General features: G+C 40.9%; 1 protein-coding gene across 3 annotated transcripts in view; it reads left to right on the plus strand.

Annotated features, from left to right (window-relative positions):
* Window positions 1–18,460, plus strand: part of ralbp1 (ralA binding protein 1) — a 64,601-nt gene that overhangs the window by 38,256 nt on the left and 7,885 nt on the right. For all 3 annotated transcript variants that reach the window (XM_060823850.1, XM_060823848.1, XM_060823849.1), the window contains 4 exons: window positions 4,022–4,310; window positions 5,785–6,246; window positions 10,230–10,579; window positions 16,517–16,678. In XM_060823850.1, coding sequence (XP_060679833.1) covers window positions 4,067–4,310; window positions 5,785–6,246; window positions 10,230–10,579; window positions 16,517–16,678 — 1,218 coding nt within the window. In that variant the 5' untranslated portion in view covers window positions 4,022–4,066. The remainder of the gene's footprint in view (window positions 1–4,021; window positions 4,311–5,784; window positions 6,247–10,229; window positions 10,580–16,516; window positions 16,679–18,460) is intronic.

The raw sequence follows: 18,460 nt of genomic DNA on the forward strand, positions 1-18,460 counted from the left end.
TTGCTTTTCTTCTTCCAGACACTCAAAATCTACTTTTCTCATCAAACATTTTGTTACCTGCCTCAACAGTTCCTTATGGCTAGGTGTCAAAAGTTACTCCAGAATATTTATGTGAAGCACCTTGAGATGTTAGACTACATTAAAGATTATAACTGAACACAAGTTCTTGGTGAATGCACATACCATTCTCTCTCAAGATCGCCATGTTGTTAATGAGTTGCAGTGCCCAGAACAGGCTATTATTACTCCTGAGACAGACTAACAATAGGTCTGTCCAACTCTCACTTAAAAATCATCTTTAATATTCCTGCTTCCTTAAGCCAAAGGCATTAGTTATGACCTCACTGTTATTTTTCCAGCAGTTTGAGTTACAAAGTTATTTTGCAAAATGACATAGTGAAATAACATGCCTTAACCAACACATATACCAGTTGTTGAAAATATCATCTTAAATTCAATATAAAGCAAATTGCATTCCTCATAAGCTTCCAAGATTTGACTAATGTTAATCAGTGTATCAATGATTGGGCTTGATTCATGTTCTGACTGAGATAGACTTGGAACTCACAACCTTGCTCTATTTCTGAGGGTGGATGGCAAACCATCACCAACAAAACAAAACTGCAAGGGAAATGGCTCAGGATGAAGCAAAAGCAGACACCATGACATGATGCATCAATAATTAACCGACAGTGAGCGGCGATTCACTTTTGTAGCATGGAATGATTTCTGGAATTTTGAGCAAGTTAAATTAGATGATTATGTAGCCACTTAGAATTTAATCCATTATGTTTATTGTCATTAAAACAAAATGGCATTCCCTGACAGTTTCATGAGTGAAGGTACTGTTTACTGTACAAGTGACATAAACCTGCAAGTTTCTGGTTTGGTTAGAGTTTGAGTGCCAATATTGGCTTTGTTATTATTTTGCGGGAAGATGAAATAATGAACCAAATTCCCATTCTAATCAGTAGAAGTGCCATCTGAAAGATAGATGTCTGCACGTCCATGAAGAACGAGACTGTACTCTGTTGATGTTCTTCATGGCTTGTTGACTTTCTCTTTAAGATACAGGCTCTTAAACTGGCATATGAAAAATGGAAACTCAAGATATATGTTTTGGGGCTCTGCAGATTATCTTGGGTCGTACCTGTTCAGCTATATTATTGGAGATTTTATGAGGAAATTAGCTTAAAAAAGATTGTAGAAATAGTTTTTGGAAAAAATGGTAAACTGGATTTACTACCCTGGTATTGTACTCCATGCTCATGTCTTGTATCATTCTCACTTGCACAATAGCTCATTGGAAATAACTCAGTGAAATTTGGCATTCAACTACAGCTAGGTTGACCAGGAGGTAGTTGGCTCTTTGGATAGGGTCTTCTGATTGGTCAGTGGTCATGGATGATCGAGTGAGACAGAGTGAAACAAGTAAGAGGAGCCAGAAGGTAAATACCAGCCTCTGCAATTGTCTAATAGGGTTGAAGCTCTCTATCTATTTGGAGTGGGATGATATGCAAACTGACCATGATACTGTGGTATATGAAACCATTCAATTTGTTGGAGCAACAAGAGAGTGTAGTAGTAGGAGAGGATATTGTAGCAGGAGGGATTTGACACTATTCTCTGCAACATAGAGCTGGCTGTGATACCTCTCTGATGTCAGGGTTCAGGACATCTGTTCAGGGCTCACGAGACATTTGAATTGTCTGTGCGAGGATTCAGTGGCTATGGTTGTTTAAGTTGGAAAGACAAAGATAGAATTAGGGAAATGACCCTGCATAGAGAGAAGCTAGGCACTACATTAAAAAGTAGAATACTAAAGGTCATAATCCCTGGATGGTTATGTCATCTTTGGACAAATTGGCATAGTGTATGTAAAATTAGAAGAATAAGTGGCTCAAATCTTGGTGTGGCATAAGATGATTCCAATTCATAAGCTGCTGGCTCCAGTACAGGGGGAAGTGGCTGCTTTATCACTTGGATGGTCTATATTCGAACTGTGTTCTTACAGACAGCATAGTTAGGGAATGAGAGAAAGTTTTAAATTAAATAGTTGAGCAAGGAATCATAGAAAGATGTGGCACACCAAAAAGCAAGGACAAAACTTAAGAGAAAAATAGTATTATGGCAATTATGGCAGAGAACTGCAGTCAAGTGTAGAAGGAAAAACCTAGAGATACATCAACATTTGAGAATAAATGTTACAAAGATAACAAAAAGCCAATGATTTCACCTTGTATTTATCAAGACATTTCACATGAATAGAAATTCAGGGGGAAATCCACATTTATACTGAATGAGAGGAGAGTGCTGATTGGAAGTGTTGCTGAAACACAGCCTAGCAGTTAATTGCCGATCAGCCTTAATGAGTGCCTTCTCCTTGGAGAATACGATAGAATTAGTGCTAGCGTGGAAAAAATTGTATTGATTAGGAAGATTCTGAATTAAATTTCTAAAGGGGTAATCATGTTTCATTATCTTGCTGGAGGTTTTAAAAGTGGTAACATAAGGGTCAATGAGTACGATGCTATTGATGTACTGAGCATGGATTTTCAAAAAGCATACAATACAGTGTCAGCATTTAAAAGGCATTTGGATGGGTATATGAATACGAAGGGTTTGGAGGGATATGGGCCGGGTGCTGGCAGGTGGGACGAGATTGGGTTGGGATATCTGGTCAGCATGGACTGGTTGGACCGAAGGGTCTGTTTCCATCCTGTACATCTCTATGATTCTATAACAGACTTGTGGGAAATGTTAGAGCTCATTAGTAAAAGGGACAGTACCAAAGTGGATAAAGTTGAGTAATAGGAAATAGAGTAGTAGTCAAAGAGGTTATGCTGAATTTGTACATGAGGCTTGTTTGACCTCATCTGGAGTGTTGTGTACAATTTTGTGCACCACACTATAGGAAGGATTCAGCGTGTGACACTGCTAAAGAAATTTACAAATATGGTTCCAGAAATAAGTTTTAGTTATGAAGATAGTTTGGAGAGATTGTGACTGTTCTCATCAGAGAGAAAATGCAAAAATTAGGTCTGAGAAGAAATTTTCAAAATTGAGAGAGGCTGCCTGGGATAAATGGGGGAGAAACTGATCCCAATCAAGAATGAGAATGCACAGCTTTAATATGATTTGCAAACATAGCAAATGTGATATGAGAAAAACCTTTCTCAGATAACAGATGGTTTAGATCTGGAATGCACTGTCTGGAACTGTGATAGAGGCAGGTTCTATTAAGATATTCAAGAGGCATTGGATAATTATTCCAAGAGAGTCCATGTGCAAGTGTCCGGGGAAAAGGAAGGCAAAAAGCACTATCATAATGGCTGTCAGATGGTGCAGACACAGTGGGCCAACTTCCACCTGTACCAGAACAGTTCTGTAATTCTATGACCTTTCTTCTGTCTGATGATAGTGATGTGAGTGAGTTTCCCTCTGTATTTACGATCACCATTAGCCTCCTACTTGGATGGTGAGAGGAGCAGACTGACTAGCCCAATCCTTCAAATAAAATCTCTTCTTTGTTTTTGAGAATTCAGCATTCAGCCTTGGGAAGGATATTCAGCATATCTTTTCATATTTCTAAACTTGTATTTGCCATTTTAAGCAGAATCTTAAATGTCTTCTGCTACTATTAAAAGGACCATTCCGGCAACAAATTTCTGAGAACAAGATCAACATTGACTTGCAATTAGTGCTTAATATTACTTTTATTTGTAAAGATCAGCCAATTGTTGTGAATCCAGCTACAGTATCTGGATAGTTATGCCATCATTGCTTGCTGCCTGCAGAAAACAAGAGCTACAGGTTTGGTAGGTGAAAGTGGGGACTGCAGATGCTGGAGATCAGAGTCAAGATTAGAGTGATGCTGAAAAAGCACAGCTGGTCAGGAAGCATCTACTCCTGGGATGCTTTTCCAGCACTACTCTAATCTTGACTCTAAAGGTTTGGTAATTAATTCTATGTTATAGAAGAATTTTGTTGATTTCTAATACTTCTATTCTTTCAATATCAGGTGTTATGGACAGGTAATGAAAGAGAAACATTCCTAGGAGCAACAATGACTGAGTGCTTCCTGCCACCAACGAGCAGTCCTAGTGAACACCGCAGGGCTGAACATGGCAGTGGTCTGGCTCGTACACCAAGCTCAGAGGAGATTAGTCCTACAAAATTTCCAGGACTATATCGTACTGGCGAGCCTTCGCCTCCTCACGAAGGTCTGCATGAGTCTGTTGATATAGTATCTGATGATGAAAAGGAACATACCAAGAAAAAAGGCAAATTTAAAAAGAAAGAAAAGAGAAGTAAGTAATAGTTGATGTTTCCCTGGATTATGGCATGTTAAATGCAATGTGTGTGTGTAGCAGTTCTGCAGTGAAATCATCTCAAGACTGTCACTGTCCAAGATGGCGAAGTCTGGGTGGCGTAAAGGTGATGTGGCAGGTTAATCTGCCTTTTGTAACTGTGGAATTGCTTTCATCTTCAAAGTGATGCACCCAAAGTCCTTTGTACCTATTGAAACACTGTATGAAGTATATTTGACCAGTTTGAATCCAGTTCCAAAAGGGCTTACATATAAGGTCTAGCAACGTGGGCATACTGTCCCTAAGTAAAAAGTGAGGTCTGCAGATGCTGGAGATCAGAGCTGAAAATGTGTTGCTGGTTAAAGCACAGCAGGTCAGGCAGCATCCAAGGAACAGGAAATTCGACGTTTCGGGCCAGAGCCCTTCATCCCTAATTTAGTATGGGGCTGGTGTGGGAAATGGGATCTAATTTGCATTGATACCCCCTATAGGAAGTGCACACTTGTATTGAGATGTGATGGAGAGAATTTCTTCTATATCTGAGTGTGCACTACCAGACCTGGGAATATTTGATTAAAGCTGCAAATGTGTTGCTGGTCAAAGCACAGCAGGTTAGGCAGCATCTCAGGAATAGAGAATTCGACGTTTCGAGCATAAGCCCTTTTAATATTTGATTAAAAACAAAATACTGTTGGAAATCTGAAATACCCAGAACATGGTAGCGAAGCTCAACAAGTCTAGCAGCATTTGTGGAGAAAGAAAGAGTTCATGTTTTGTGTCAGTTCTGAAGAAGACTCATTGAACTCAAAATGTTAACTCTCTGTCCATAGATGCTGCCAGACCTCCCGAGTCCCGCCAACACTTCGTTTATTTTTTTTCTGCAGGCAATATTCCTGTCTTATTCCCTTTGTTTGTTCCTACAATTGTTTTGTTTTTGTCACTTTCTAGTCCCGTGTCTCTTCCTTACTTCTGTATTGGAGGTTGAGAAGGCCAGTTACCTGTTGATGGCAGTAGGGCTTATGTAGCCTATACAGTGTGGGTCTATTTTTTACTGCCATCATTAGCCTTCTTGAAATGGGAGCAGCAGACTGGCTAGCAAAACCACCTTGTTTTTCAGACAAATCAGAATTAAGTCTTGGACAAAGCATATCTTTTCATACTTAGAAAGCTCAATGATCCCTATGTATTTGACATTTATATTGAATTTTAAATCCTGTCCTGTCACTATTAGTGGAAGTAAATTCCTGATAACAGGATCATCATTGGCTGATACTGTTGCTCTCCAGAGTCCAAATAGCCAACTCATGCTCATCTTGAGGCTCTTGTATTAAGAGTAATGCATGCATATGCTGCAAATAGTCTGATGGTGTTGCAAAGAAGCATATTAAATTGTTTAGGCAGAGGGGCTTTTGGCGGGGTAGGGGGGTTGTAGTTGGTAAAACCAACATCTGGATTAATGTTCTTTTTCTTGTAGCTGAGGGGTATGCAGCCTTCCAAGAGGACAGCTCAGGTGACGATGCAGAGAGCCCATCAAAGATGAAACGGCCAAAGGGTATCCATGTCTTCAAAAAGCCGAGTTTCTCCAAGAAGAAAGAAAAAGACTTCAAGATCAAAGAGAAGCCAAAGGAAGAAAAGCATAAGGAGGAAAAACACAAAGAGGAAAAACATAAGGAAAAAAAGTCCAAAGATATTACAGCAGCAGATGTCGTTAAACAGTGGAAAGAGAAAAAGAAAAAGAAAAAGCCTGTTCCTGACCAGGAAGCAGTTCCGGTCGATACGAATACCACACTAAGGCCAGTCTTTGGTGTTCCTTTGGCTGAGGCAGCTGAGAGGACTATGCTATATGATGGGATCCAGCTACCTGCAGTTTTTCGAGAGTGCATTGACTACATTGAGAATTATGGCATGAAGTGTGAAGGCATTTACAGGGTATCAGGTACAGTTTTGGCTTGTTTGTGGAGTGTTCAGACTTTCTTTGAAACATTTAATTGCCTGAGAGAAAATGGAAATGTTGGCAATCCCCAAAAACCTTTGAAAAAGGAGGACTGGGCAGTGTTAGCAGAGTAATGGTGTTTGTTTATTATATAAGGTGAAGATTTACATCCTGATAATATGCTATGTTTTAAAATTAACAGTTAAATCCACACTTAATTTGGCATCTATGGACGATCTTGCAGATGCTAAGTAACCTGCTATTCATTTCTAACATCCTAACTCGTTCATTCTGCATCAACTATGAGGTAGAACTGATTATTTTATTGTTGGCCTGTACTGTACAGTCACGATTCATTCTTCAAATGAATTGATTGAAGTAGAGGGAGGCCTTCAGCTGTGCAAGACAAATCTAATTTATTGGTAAAACATTGATTTATTTCTATCTAGTATTTGTCCAATTAATTCAACACATTCAAATTGATACTGGACTTGGGGGCATATGCTGGAGATCAGAACTGAAAATGTGTTGCTGGAAAAGCGCAGCAGGTCAGGCAGCATCCAAGGAGCAGGAGAATCGACGTTTCGGGCATGAGCCTGAAGAAGGGCTCATGCCCGAAACGTCGATTCTCCTGCTCCTTGGATGCTGCCTGACCTGCTGCGCTTTTCTAGCAACACATTTTCAGCTCAATTAAGAAACACATGGCTCTGTATTAAGTCTCAAGTTTGGTTCATGTTACCTTTAGGTGTACCTGATTAGTATTCATGTTACCATATAATGGAAAGCAAAAATAAAGTTCCTGTAGACTTCTGGATGGGGGATTTATGAGCAAAGAGCAATGTCTAATTAAAAGATGCCATCTTGGGTTGTAGTGTGAGATTTTGGCAACCTATAGCATAGTCCTAGGTTCAAATCTAGATTTTTGTGTGTCTGCCAATATCTTGTATTACCAGACCTGTATAAAGAGACTAATGATTGATTAAGAAGGAATACATTCATCGATCTCAAAGATGAAAGCGTTATTAGAGGTAAAATTTAAAGATCTGTCTGATTGCAATGTTTTGAGGCATGCTCTGTTGTGTTGTTTTCTGACTTATTACTCCTATTTTTAGCTAAATTAGATTTATTGACTTTCCATTAGCTCCTGGTACTGGGTAGAGAAAGATCCGAGTTCAGTTAGTACTGCAGCTGCCTGTTGTGTAAAGGTAGCCAGAAAGAATATAAACTTGACATCGTAGTGGACTTTATAATATAACTGATTTTTTAAATGTTTTACTGAGCAATGGGATTCTTTTGATTTTTATGCAAACAGTTTAGATTTGTACTTGATGAATCTAGCACCTGTTACTTACTGAACCTTCTAGGAAGGAGAACATGTACATCTTTTAAAGGACACACAAAAGCATATAGTGAGAAGGTTTTCCAGAATAGGTGCACTTAGCAGTGTAATGAAAAAAACAACCGTGAATGCTTAAAATCTGAAACAAAAATAGAAATTGCTGGTGGAACTTGGCTGCTCTGGCAAAATCTGTGGGGAGAAAGCTAAGTTAGCATTTTGGGTTGGTGACTCTTCACCCAAACTGTTCGCAACCACGGAAAAATGGTATTTATGCTGTTGGCACAGTGTGGTGGCAGAATGGTTAGTACTGTTGCCCCTCAGCACCAGGGACTCTGGTTTAATTCCAGCATTTGGCGACTGTGTGGAGTTTGCATATTCTCTCTGTGTCAGCATGGGTTTCCTCCGGGTGCTCCGGTTTCCTCACACAACCCAAAGATGTGATGGGATGAGGAGTAGCAGATGGAGTTTAATCTAGATAAATGTGAGTTACTACATTTTGTTAGGCAAATCAGGGCAGGACTTATTTACTTAATGGTAAAGTATGAGTGAGTAGATGGGTGGAAATGGAGATATGATAAGAGTAGGTTAAAAAGAAGAATACGGATTGCAGGCCTGGGCAGACGAGAAGCTGGTTGATTCTTAATAAGAGCTAAGAGTAGAAGAGAATGGGTGACCTGTACTGAACTCAACCAATATAATGTGATAATACGCCTAGGAGTTGTTGAGAATGGGTGACTAAGGCAACATTGATCACCTGAGTTTCTCATTCTCCCTTACCCATTCAAACCTATCTCCCCTGAACTGACTGCACTCCATCCAATCCTGACTATCATTAAGCCTGCTGACCTGTTGCTGTCTGGCTTACAGTTGCAGAGGCTGAGTGCCAGCTCTCAATCCCCTCCTCCAATCTCCCTCTAACATAATCCCACTATTGACCATCAGGCCATTGTATCCACTGCTGTCAAGAACTCATCTCATCTGGGCATCTCCCCACGACAGCCTCGCAGTTCATAGTCCCCCATACCTGTACAGTCCACTTCTATCTTCTCCCCAAAATCCACAAACAGGACCACCCGGGCAGATCTATTGTTTCTGTCTGTTCTTGCCCCACAAAACCTATTTCTTCTGACTTCAACTCTTATGTTTTCTTTTTCTCCCTTCTAGGTCCTTTCCCACTTACATTTGTGATTCTTCTGATGTTTTACGTTTTGCAGACTTCTGGCACTTCTCTTCACCATGGATGTGCGATCCCATTTTACTCTCCGATCTCAGAGCTCTATGTTTCTTCCTGAACCATCCACATCCACCACACCCTTCTCAGTATGACCAAACTTGTCCAAACTTTGTACAACTTCTTGTCTAATTCCTCTCACTTTCTGTAGGTCAAAGCTGTGGCCATTGGTACCTACGTGGGCTCCAGTTATGCTTGTCTGTTTGTGGAACATTCCTTGATCCAATCCTATTCAGTTCCCTCCCCACAATTCTTTCTTTGGTATGTCAATGACATCCTCCATTCTCAACATCTCCTCACACCATCCCATGCAATCGCAGAAGGCTTAACACCCACCTGTTTACCTCCTTCCTCGCTATCCAAAGTCCCAGACATGTATTCTAGGTGAACAGTGATTTACATGTACTTCACTCCATCTAGCCTATTCGCTGCTTACATTGTGCTATGCTCCACCTTGGGAAGACAAAACACAGACTGGGTGACTGCTTCGCAGAGCATCTATGTTCTAGCCACAAAAATAACCCAAGCTTCCAGTTGCCTGCCACTTGAACACCTTACCCTGTTCCCACACCGATATTTCTGCCGTAGGCCAGCTGCAGTTTTCCAGTGAGCCTCAGCATGAGCTGGAAGAACAACGTCTCATTTTCTGCTTGGGCACCCTGCAGCCACTCGGACTCGATGACGTTAGAGCCTGATTCCATCCTTCCATGCCCACCCCCCACACGTTCCTGTTATGACATGGGTTGCTTTTAGCATAGTGACATGTTCTCATCTACCCATGGGCCTGATTTCACATTATATAGGTGTTTTCCATATGCTCCTTGTTTATCTGCCCCTTTTATCTCTCTCTGTCTGTCTCTTCTCCCTGTCTGTCTTCTCTTAACTCCCTGGGCGCCATCTCCCACACTCTGCACCCGTTCCCTCAACCTTGCCTCCAGTATAAAGGCAATGTTTTCCTAGCTGCTAACGAATCTGAACAAGGATCACTACACTCAAATCGTTGATTCTGGTTTCTTCCTACAGTTGATATTATCGTAAGCTTTATTTAACCAATCGATAAGTCTTGCCTTTTTTAAGAAAAGGTAGATGTACAAGCAGAATTACCATCTTCTGAGATCTGGGTTGATAATTCTCAACAGTTCTGTCCCTTGAAACCTTTTAACAGACATTCCTCAGCCTGGACTGGATTTGAACATGTCTGAGGTGAAGGACAGTGCTCCAGTCTATCAGGCCATAAAGCCATCAAGAAGCTTTTTATATCAGTATTCATTGTCACTTAACACATTATCTATATCATAACTTTGTTGACAAATTAGTTAGTGTTTTCTTTTAGTGGCTCATTTTTCCAGTTCATGGAGTTTTTTATTTAAAGTGAAATACCTGTGTTAACATTCTTTATCTTGCTATCACTCACAGGTACCAAATCAAAAGTTGATGAACTGAAAGCAGTGTATGATCGTGAAGAGTCTCCGAATCTGGAGGATTATGATGCAAACACGGTGGCCAGCCTATTGAAGCAATACCTCCGTGAGCTGCCTGAAAATGTTCTTACCAAGGAGCTCATCGTGCGGTTTGAGGATGCATGTGGAAAAGGCACGGATGGTGAAAAAGTTCAGGAGTGCCGGCGCCTATTAAAGGAACTTCCTGTATTCAATTACCTCCTCTTTTCTTGGCTTATCATCCATATGGACCATATCATCGAGAAAGAAAGTGAAACAAAAATGAACATCCAGAATATTTCCATTGTTCTCAGCCCTACTGTTCAGGTACTAAAGGTGGCACTATTAGATGCAGACAGTTATTAAAATTGTCACAGAATATGATGAGAGTCAAAAAAGGTGTTCCCTCTCCTATCTCAGCTTTGTGTTTTCTCCTTTTCTGATCAATCTGCATTCCCTTCCTCAAGCAGCCACTGCGGTTTAGTGAGCCACTCAATCCAGTACGGTGGTAAATTATGTGGCATGTGCCCTGGGGCATCAACCCATGCAGCAGGACCACCAATCAGCATCTTTGCGGCAGTTACAAATTTTATATTTGTTTTATACTTGTTTACTTCCTACTTTTAATTAATTGATCTTATTGAGTTCATGTGGATGATAGTATTTATCCATTTGCTGATGAGTTCTGCTTTTTATTAATGTTGGGCTAGTGTTTATTTCCCTCCCGACTCATCCTTGAGAAAGTGGTGGTAGCCCCACAATGCTGTTGAGGAGGGAGTTCTAGGATTTTGACCCAGTGACTCTGAAAGGAGAGCGATATATTTCCAAGTCAGGATGGTGAGTGACTTGCATAGAAACCTGCAGATCCCATGTGTTCCCATGTGTCTGCTGTTTTGTCACAATCACCGTCGTCTTTCTTTGTGTGAGGTATGAGTTCAACTAGTGCAGGGAACTCCTCTGATTCTTACTGACTAGTTTTGTTCAGGCTCTTTGATACCAAACTCAGTCAAATGATATCAAGGACAGTCGCTATCATTTTCTCACTGGAGTTAGTTCTTTTGTCCATGTTTGAACCGAAGCTGTGATGATGTCAGGAGCGGAGTAGTCCTGGCAGAACCAAAACAGGGGTGTCATTGTGCAGGTTATTGTTCAGTAAGTAGTTGATTAGCACTGCTGCCTCACAGCGCCAGGGACCTGGGTTCGATTCCAGCCTCGGGTGACTGTCTGTGTGGAATTTGCACATTCTCCCCATGTCTGTGCCGGTTTCCTCCCACAGTCCAAAGATGTGCAAGTTAGGTGAATTGGCCAAGCTGAATTGCCTATAGTGTTCAGGGATTTAGGTTAGATGCGTTAGTCAGGGGTAATGTAAATTAATAGGGGGAAGGTACGTGGGTCTGAGTGGGATTTGTTCGGCATGATGGCCTGTTTCCACAGTGTAGGGATTTTACGATTCCATGTTCTGCTTGATAGTGCTGTTAATGAACCCTGCCATCACTTTAGAGTTGGATCTATGTTGCTTTTTGTGTGCAGGACATAACTGGATCATTTTTCACATGTCAGTTATTTACCAGTGCTGTACTGGAACAACCTGGCTAGGGGTGTGGCAAGTTCTGGAGTACTGGTCTTTAGTACTATTACTGAAGTGTTGTCAGGACTTTCCCAGTATCCATTGTCTTCAACTGTTCCTCAATATTCTGGAGAGTGAATTGAATTGGCTGAAGGTTGATGCTGAAAACCTATGGAAGAGAAACTCTTACTTCACACAAATGAAGAAGATGGTGATTGTAACAACAGCAGCAGACATATGAGAACACATAGGACCTGCAGGTTTCTATGCAAGTCACACACCATCCTGACTTGGAAATATATCGCTCTCCTTTCAGAATCGCTGGGTCAAAATCCTGGAACTCCCTTCCCAACAGTATTGTGGGGCTACCACCACCTTCTCAAGGGTGAAAGATAGATCATCCACTTGGCATTTCTAGCTGAAGATTGTTGTAAAATGCTTCAATGTTTACCTTTTGCAACTCATGAGTTCCCCTCAAATTTTGTCACTGGTAAAGCACAGCAGGTCGGGTAGCATCCGAGGAGCAGTAGAGTTGATGTTTCGGGCATAAGCCTTTCACATTCCTGATGAAGGGTTTATGCCCGAAATATTGACTTTCCTGCTCCTCTGATGCTGCGTGACCTGCTGTGCTTTACCAGCATCACAATTTTCCACTCTGATCTCCAGCATCTGCAGTCCTCACTCTCTCATGAGTTCGCCAGTCTGCTATCTGCCAATTAATGCTTCATACTTGTGGTTGTTTAATGGCTAGCTAGTAACCTTCCTTCCTGGGGTTAAGGTTTCCAACACACATTCTCAGTGGCTTTGTCTTGGTTTTTTTATAATTAACATAGTTTGGAGGAATAGAGTAAGAAAATTTGGAGTCAAGTTTAAATGTAATTTAACTGAGAGAGTGTATGTCAACGGGCTGGTGAATGTGGTACTGAAAAAATTGGATTTAGTATGTGGTGGGATATGGCAAAAATACAACGTCTGGGTTCGTGAAGGAGGAATGCTCAGGAAGAAGGACGTTAAAGTAAAAGGATACCCAGTGGCTTCCTGTAGATTTCATGGCAGGATTGAAGGTGATAGCTTTATTGTTTCTGACGTTCAGTTGCAACAAGATGTGATTTATAAAAGGCTTGATAGAAATTAAGCAGGAGTTTATGACATTGAGAAAGATAATGGAATGCAATGCAGCAGTTCAAGATTACTTTGACTGCACCTTCCAAACCCATAACCTCTACCACCTGAAAGGATGAGGGCAGCAAATATATACAAACGTCACCACGAGCTCCCACCAAACTGTGCACCACCCTGACAGCAGAACCATATCGCTGTTCCCTCACTGTCACTGTGTCACAATCCTGGAACTCCCCAACTGGCTGTATTGGTTCACCTACATTCCATGAACTGCAGCAGATCAGGCTCACCACCACCACCTCACGGGCATTTAGGAATGGACCACCAATATTGGCATAGACATCCTATAAATGAACTTTCAAAAAGTGCCAGGAGTTAATTGTCAACGAGCAAGGTACTTAATGTTCTGTTTGCTCGCCACATGTTTCCTGTGTAAGTTTGGAAGCTAGCCCTGTTCCTGTGGACGGTGATCTTTCGGTGCAGCATGCTGAAAAGGAACCAAAGGTCACTGACAGAGTCTTGAAAGCTCTCTTTGCGGGTGATGTAAGAAACTAATTGTGGATGTGTAGGGCAAGATAAGGTTAGAGCCAGTTGGTTAGTGTGTGTAGATTGAACAATGGTGGAAAGTTGTTGAAGAAGAATGGTGTCATCTCACCCCACACAGTGTTGCAGAGAGTTTGAGAAGATGTGAAATAATAATGCACTATGGTAATATCATAGATAACAATAGACACAACTTATGTAACTACCAGTTTAGGTTTTGTCCACAGGACAGAAACCAAATTGGGAGGATTCCAATTGTGAAATAGGGACAGAGCAAGGAGGCATAATGTCTTTGACCTCAAGAGGGAGAGGAAGTTTGCCATGCAGAAGTAAGTGGCAACTGTAGATTGCTGCCAAACACAGTCAAAGCTATCCTGAATTTTAAAAATTTTGTCTTTTACTGTGCTCACCGGCTGAAATTAGTGTCATGATTTATATTCCTGTGAAAGATCGTGGTGTATTATTCCTTTCTGTCTTGTTCACGGGATACAGAGAACAATACTGTCCTCCATAGAAAGTTTGGGTTGAGTTTCATAGCAAAGAAATTATAGAGGACAGTCAGAGCTGAACTAGGTGGGGATGTGGAGAGAGCAGGAGTGGCAGGGAAAGAAAGGGAATCAATGGTAGAGATAACTGCACCCATTACTTCCACAAAGAGAATTCTGAGGTTTTTGCACTTAGTGTGAGGTGAAGGTGAGGCAAGAAAGTTTGAGGAAGTGGGTATTTATGCAGTATGAATTGTTGGTTGAGTAATGTTGGAGTAAATGAAGCAAAGTCAAAATTCAGGGGAGTTTTGACTGTGTTTAGCATCAATCAATTTATGTTCCTTACCTACTTCTGTCTGTCAAACATCCTTTTCCTCTTGAGGTCAGAGACGTTGTTCTTCTCAGTTCTATCTATCCGAGCTATTATCTATGATATTACATAGCCCATTATTATCCCACATCCTCTTCAAATTCTGTTCAATATTGTGTTATGGGATGATCCTGATTTATAAAAGCATAATTTTTCAGATGTGGGAAGTTCGAAAGGAAATTAGAAAATGCTGGAAATGCTCAAGTCAGACAAAATCTATGGAGAGAAATGGTTTCCGGTCAATGACTATTTTATAGTGGGAGAGAATTAGTGATCTGACTGTTCTCAACCAGGTACAGAGGCAAGAAAAGAGGTCTCTACCAGTGTGAAGTCCAGAAGAGATTAGATTTATAAAAGGACATTGGTGCAAGGCATAAGTGGTGGTAGTGGACAAATGAAGATTCAATAGATGGGTGTAGATGAGGCATAATGTCAATGTCTAAACCATCTGAAAAAATGAGAGCCACTTGTTTCACATTGTTAAGCCAAATTCTACTGATCGACATAAAAGTGATTGGTAGCATAGCCAGATTTTGTTTTTCTGGGGTGGTGGTTGATGGGAGAGAAGCAAGAAAACCTGTGAATGATATTTGTTTGTAATATATTGATTCCATAATTTAACTAAAAGTCAACCTTGCTGACTGAAATAGGGCACAGTGTATGCTTCTGGTAATGTGAGGGTGTTGGTGCTGGGTCACAGTTGGAGCAGATTTTAACAATGCTGGCACAATCTTTTCTCTCCTCTCCTCTCCCCCTCACTCTAAAAATACCGATTCTTGGAGTAGATAAATGCCTGTAATTCAAAGGATTAACTGCAGGGCCCAGATTTACCAAAACACTAATTACTGATAGATTTCACACTCCACTACAATACACTCTGGCAATTTAGGAAGGTTGATCACCTCTACCTTTTCAAGGAGCATTGCCAACAACATCCACATTCCATTTACAAGGATATAAATCATTGTGCACGAGGATGTCACAAGTCTGTCTGTTGACATGTAAAAACAAACTACTGTACTACAGTTGCTGAAAATCTGCATCAAAAGCAGAAAGTTCCAAAAATATCTTAAGCATTTTTGATGAAATGATAAAAACCTTAAAACAATAATTCTGTTTCTGTATCCGCAGGTGCTGCGAGACCTGCTGGATACGTCCTAATGTTTTCTGATCATGAATTGAGATTTTTGAATGAGTTGAGGTACCCTTTAAGTTTGCACAATGCTGTTTAGTTTTCTGAAGGATTATGGAGAGAACCGACCCAGGTTTGGCACCTTGCCACGGTTTGCAGCATTTTAGGGTGGATTCAATCCTGTGATGCCAGTACAGAGTTTCTCCTGACAGATGATGCATATGTTCAATATATCCTTGGCATACCTTGATAGAACAGTGTCCATTATCAAGATATACAATGTCCTCTGTTTTGAATATAAGACTGATGTAATTTATAGAATCATGGAATCCCTACATGGAAGCAGGCCATTCAGTCTGTCAAGTTCACATTGACCCTCCAAAGAACATCTCACCCAGAACCCATCCTCCCCCCATCCCCACCATATCCCTGTAACCCTCCATCTCCCATGGCTAATCCTCCTCACCTGCACTAAGGGCAATTTAGCATGGCCAATCCACCTCACCTGCTCATAGAAGACAGTACTCATTTGAAGCAAAACTGCTTCAGAATAAGGTATGAGAATAATTACTGACATGCATTCTACACAATACCTTAGTGTTTTTCCATTTTAAGTAACACCAAAATGTAATTTACGAGATGCTGTCATTAATGTCTGGAGCTGTAAATTTGGATGTTTTCTGAGCACTGGTGTCGGAATTGGGTACTGAGGATTTCTGCGGAAAAAAAAAGTAGAAAATGCTGCAGAAAATCAAAGTTTCAAAGAAATATAATTGGACTTAAAATGGTAACTCTATTTCTCTCTTCATAGGTGCTGCCAAGTTTCTCCAGCAAGTTTTATGGGTTTTTTTCCAGCTTTCTAGTATCTGCAGTATTTTGTTTTTACTGAGTGTTTATGGAAATATAAGGCAACTGTGAGACTGCACCTTCACCACGGACATGTTAGGCAAGGAAGAACCTTGGCAATGTTTGGTCTGAATTTGAGTGTTCATCTGTTCTCAGGTATGTTTCTAACATGTACTAATTCTTGCCCTTTCTTTTGTAGATCAGCAATCGTGTGTTATACCTGTTTTTCACTCATGTTAAAGAGCTGTTTGGAGAAATCGAGCTGAAACCAGTTGTAAAGCCTCTTCGTTGGTCAAATGTGGCAACAATGCCAGCCTTACCGGAGACACAAGAGAGCATTAAGGAGGAAATTCGCCGGCAGGTATGTCTAACTGTATCTTGTAGACCAAACTGAAGAAAACACTAGTTGCATGATCATTTTCCGTCACTGTTCCTCTTTTATTTTTCACATTGGACACATGCTTCATTCTCTGTGCTGTTTCCTTGGATTTCTCACTTTGTTTGAAAGACTGTCAGCTGAAATACTATAGATAGATTAGATTAGATTACCTACAGTGTGGAAACAGGCCCTTCAGCCCAACAAGTCCACACCGACCCTCCAAAGAGCAACCCACCCAGACCTGTTCCCCTACATTTATCCCTTCACCTAACACTACGGGCAATTTAGCATGGCCAGTTCCCCTAACCTGCACATCTTTGGACTGTGGGAGGAAACCGGAGCACCCGGAGGAAACCCACGCAGACACGGGGAGAATGTGCAAACTCCACACGGCAGTTGCCTGAGGCGGGAATTGAACCGGGGTCTCTGGCACTGTGAGGCTGCGGTGCTAACCACTCTGCCACCGTGCCACCCACTTAATTGGTTGGTTTAAAAAAAACGCTGGCATATTGTAAAGCAAAGGTTTTAAGCCCATTCAGTGCATCTGTGCATTACGGGTTATTGCTGCACTGACCATTACAAACCAGAAAGCACTCAGATTTGATTCAAGCCTGTGCTGATTTAGCAGGTGGCAGATGCAGTACAGTAAAGGTTGCTGAAATGTGCTTCAACATTTTTGTATTAAGGAAAAAGTTGGTGATTTTATTCAATATCCAGTGATTTTTAAAAAAAATTCACTTATGGGACATGGGCATCACTGGTTGTGCAGTATTTATTGTCTGTCCTTGGTTGCCCTTGGCTACCTCTACCTCCAGAAGAGCAAGGTTGGCAGAGACAAAGGAATACCACAATCTAAAGTTACCTTCCAAGCTACACATCATTCTGAGCTGGAACACTTGTTGTTCCTTCACTGTTGGAGTCAAAATCCTGGCACTCCCTTCCTTACAAAACTGTGGGTTGGCCCTGAGGGGGTTCAAGAAGGCAGCTCCTGACACCTTCACCAGGGAAATTAGGGGTCAATAAATACTGGCCTCATCAGTTTCTGACATCCAATGAATGAATAACTAAAAATAAAACCAAAAAGTCCAATAAGTAGTTGCAAAATGTAGTGTTTGGCCTGAAAGAATGGTGGGCATTTTTTCAGTTGTGATTTTCAAAAGGCAGTTGCATCATCACCTTTTCTGACTGGTGGTGGGGGGCAGTGAAGGTTCATGAAAGACAGGAAAAGAGTTCTGGATAGAGGAATGGGATTGGGCTTGAAGTAATTAAAATGCTCTTGTAAAGAGCTGACATGGCCTCGATGGGTCAAATGGTTGTGTCCGAGACAGTATCTGAATTTGTAGATATTGATAGTTAAAACAAATGCACATGAATTTTCCAATGTGACTTAAGTATTTTCAGCTTTGAAATATTTCCACTTCTAATCAATATTCAGTCCTGACAAGAATATTAAAGTCAATGATTAAATAGGCAGTGTTTTACAACAAGAAGCAGATTTGCCTATGCTTTCCTGACATTGACAATGTTATGTGTACTAGGAAGTGCTAAGCAAGTGTTTCTTGTCACTTGAATGTGGAAAAGCATAATGCATTTTTATGTGATTTCAGTGGTTTTAATTCTCTTTTTCTGTTTCTTTTCATATTACTTTTTCCATTATACTTACCTTTTTAAAGATTGCAAGCAAGACGATTACAGATTGAGTTAATGGAGGCAGAACTATTCCATAAGGCTCACAAGCAAAGTGCATTATACCAGTCTGAAAGC

Source organism: Hemiscyllium ocellatum, chromosome 4, assembly GCF_020745735.1.
Source record: "Hemiscyllium ocellatum isolate sHemOce1 chromosome 4, sHemOce1.pat.X.cur, whole genome shotgun sequence".
NCBI classification, from domain to species: domain Eukaryota; kingdom Metazoa; phylum Chordata; class Chondrichthyes; order Orectolobiformes; family Hemiscylliidae; genus Hemiscyllium; species Hemiscyllium ocellatum.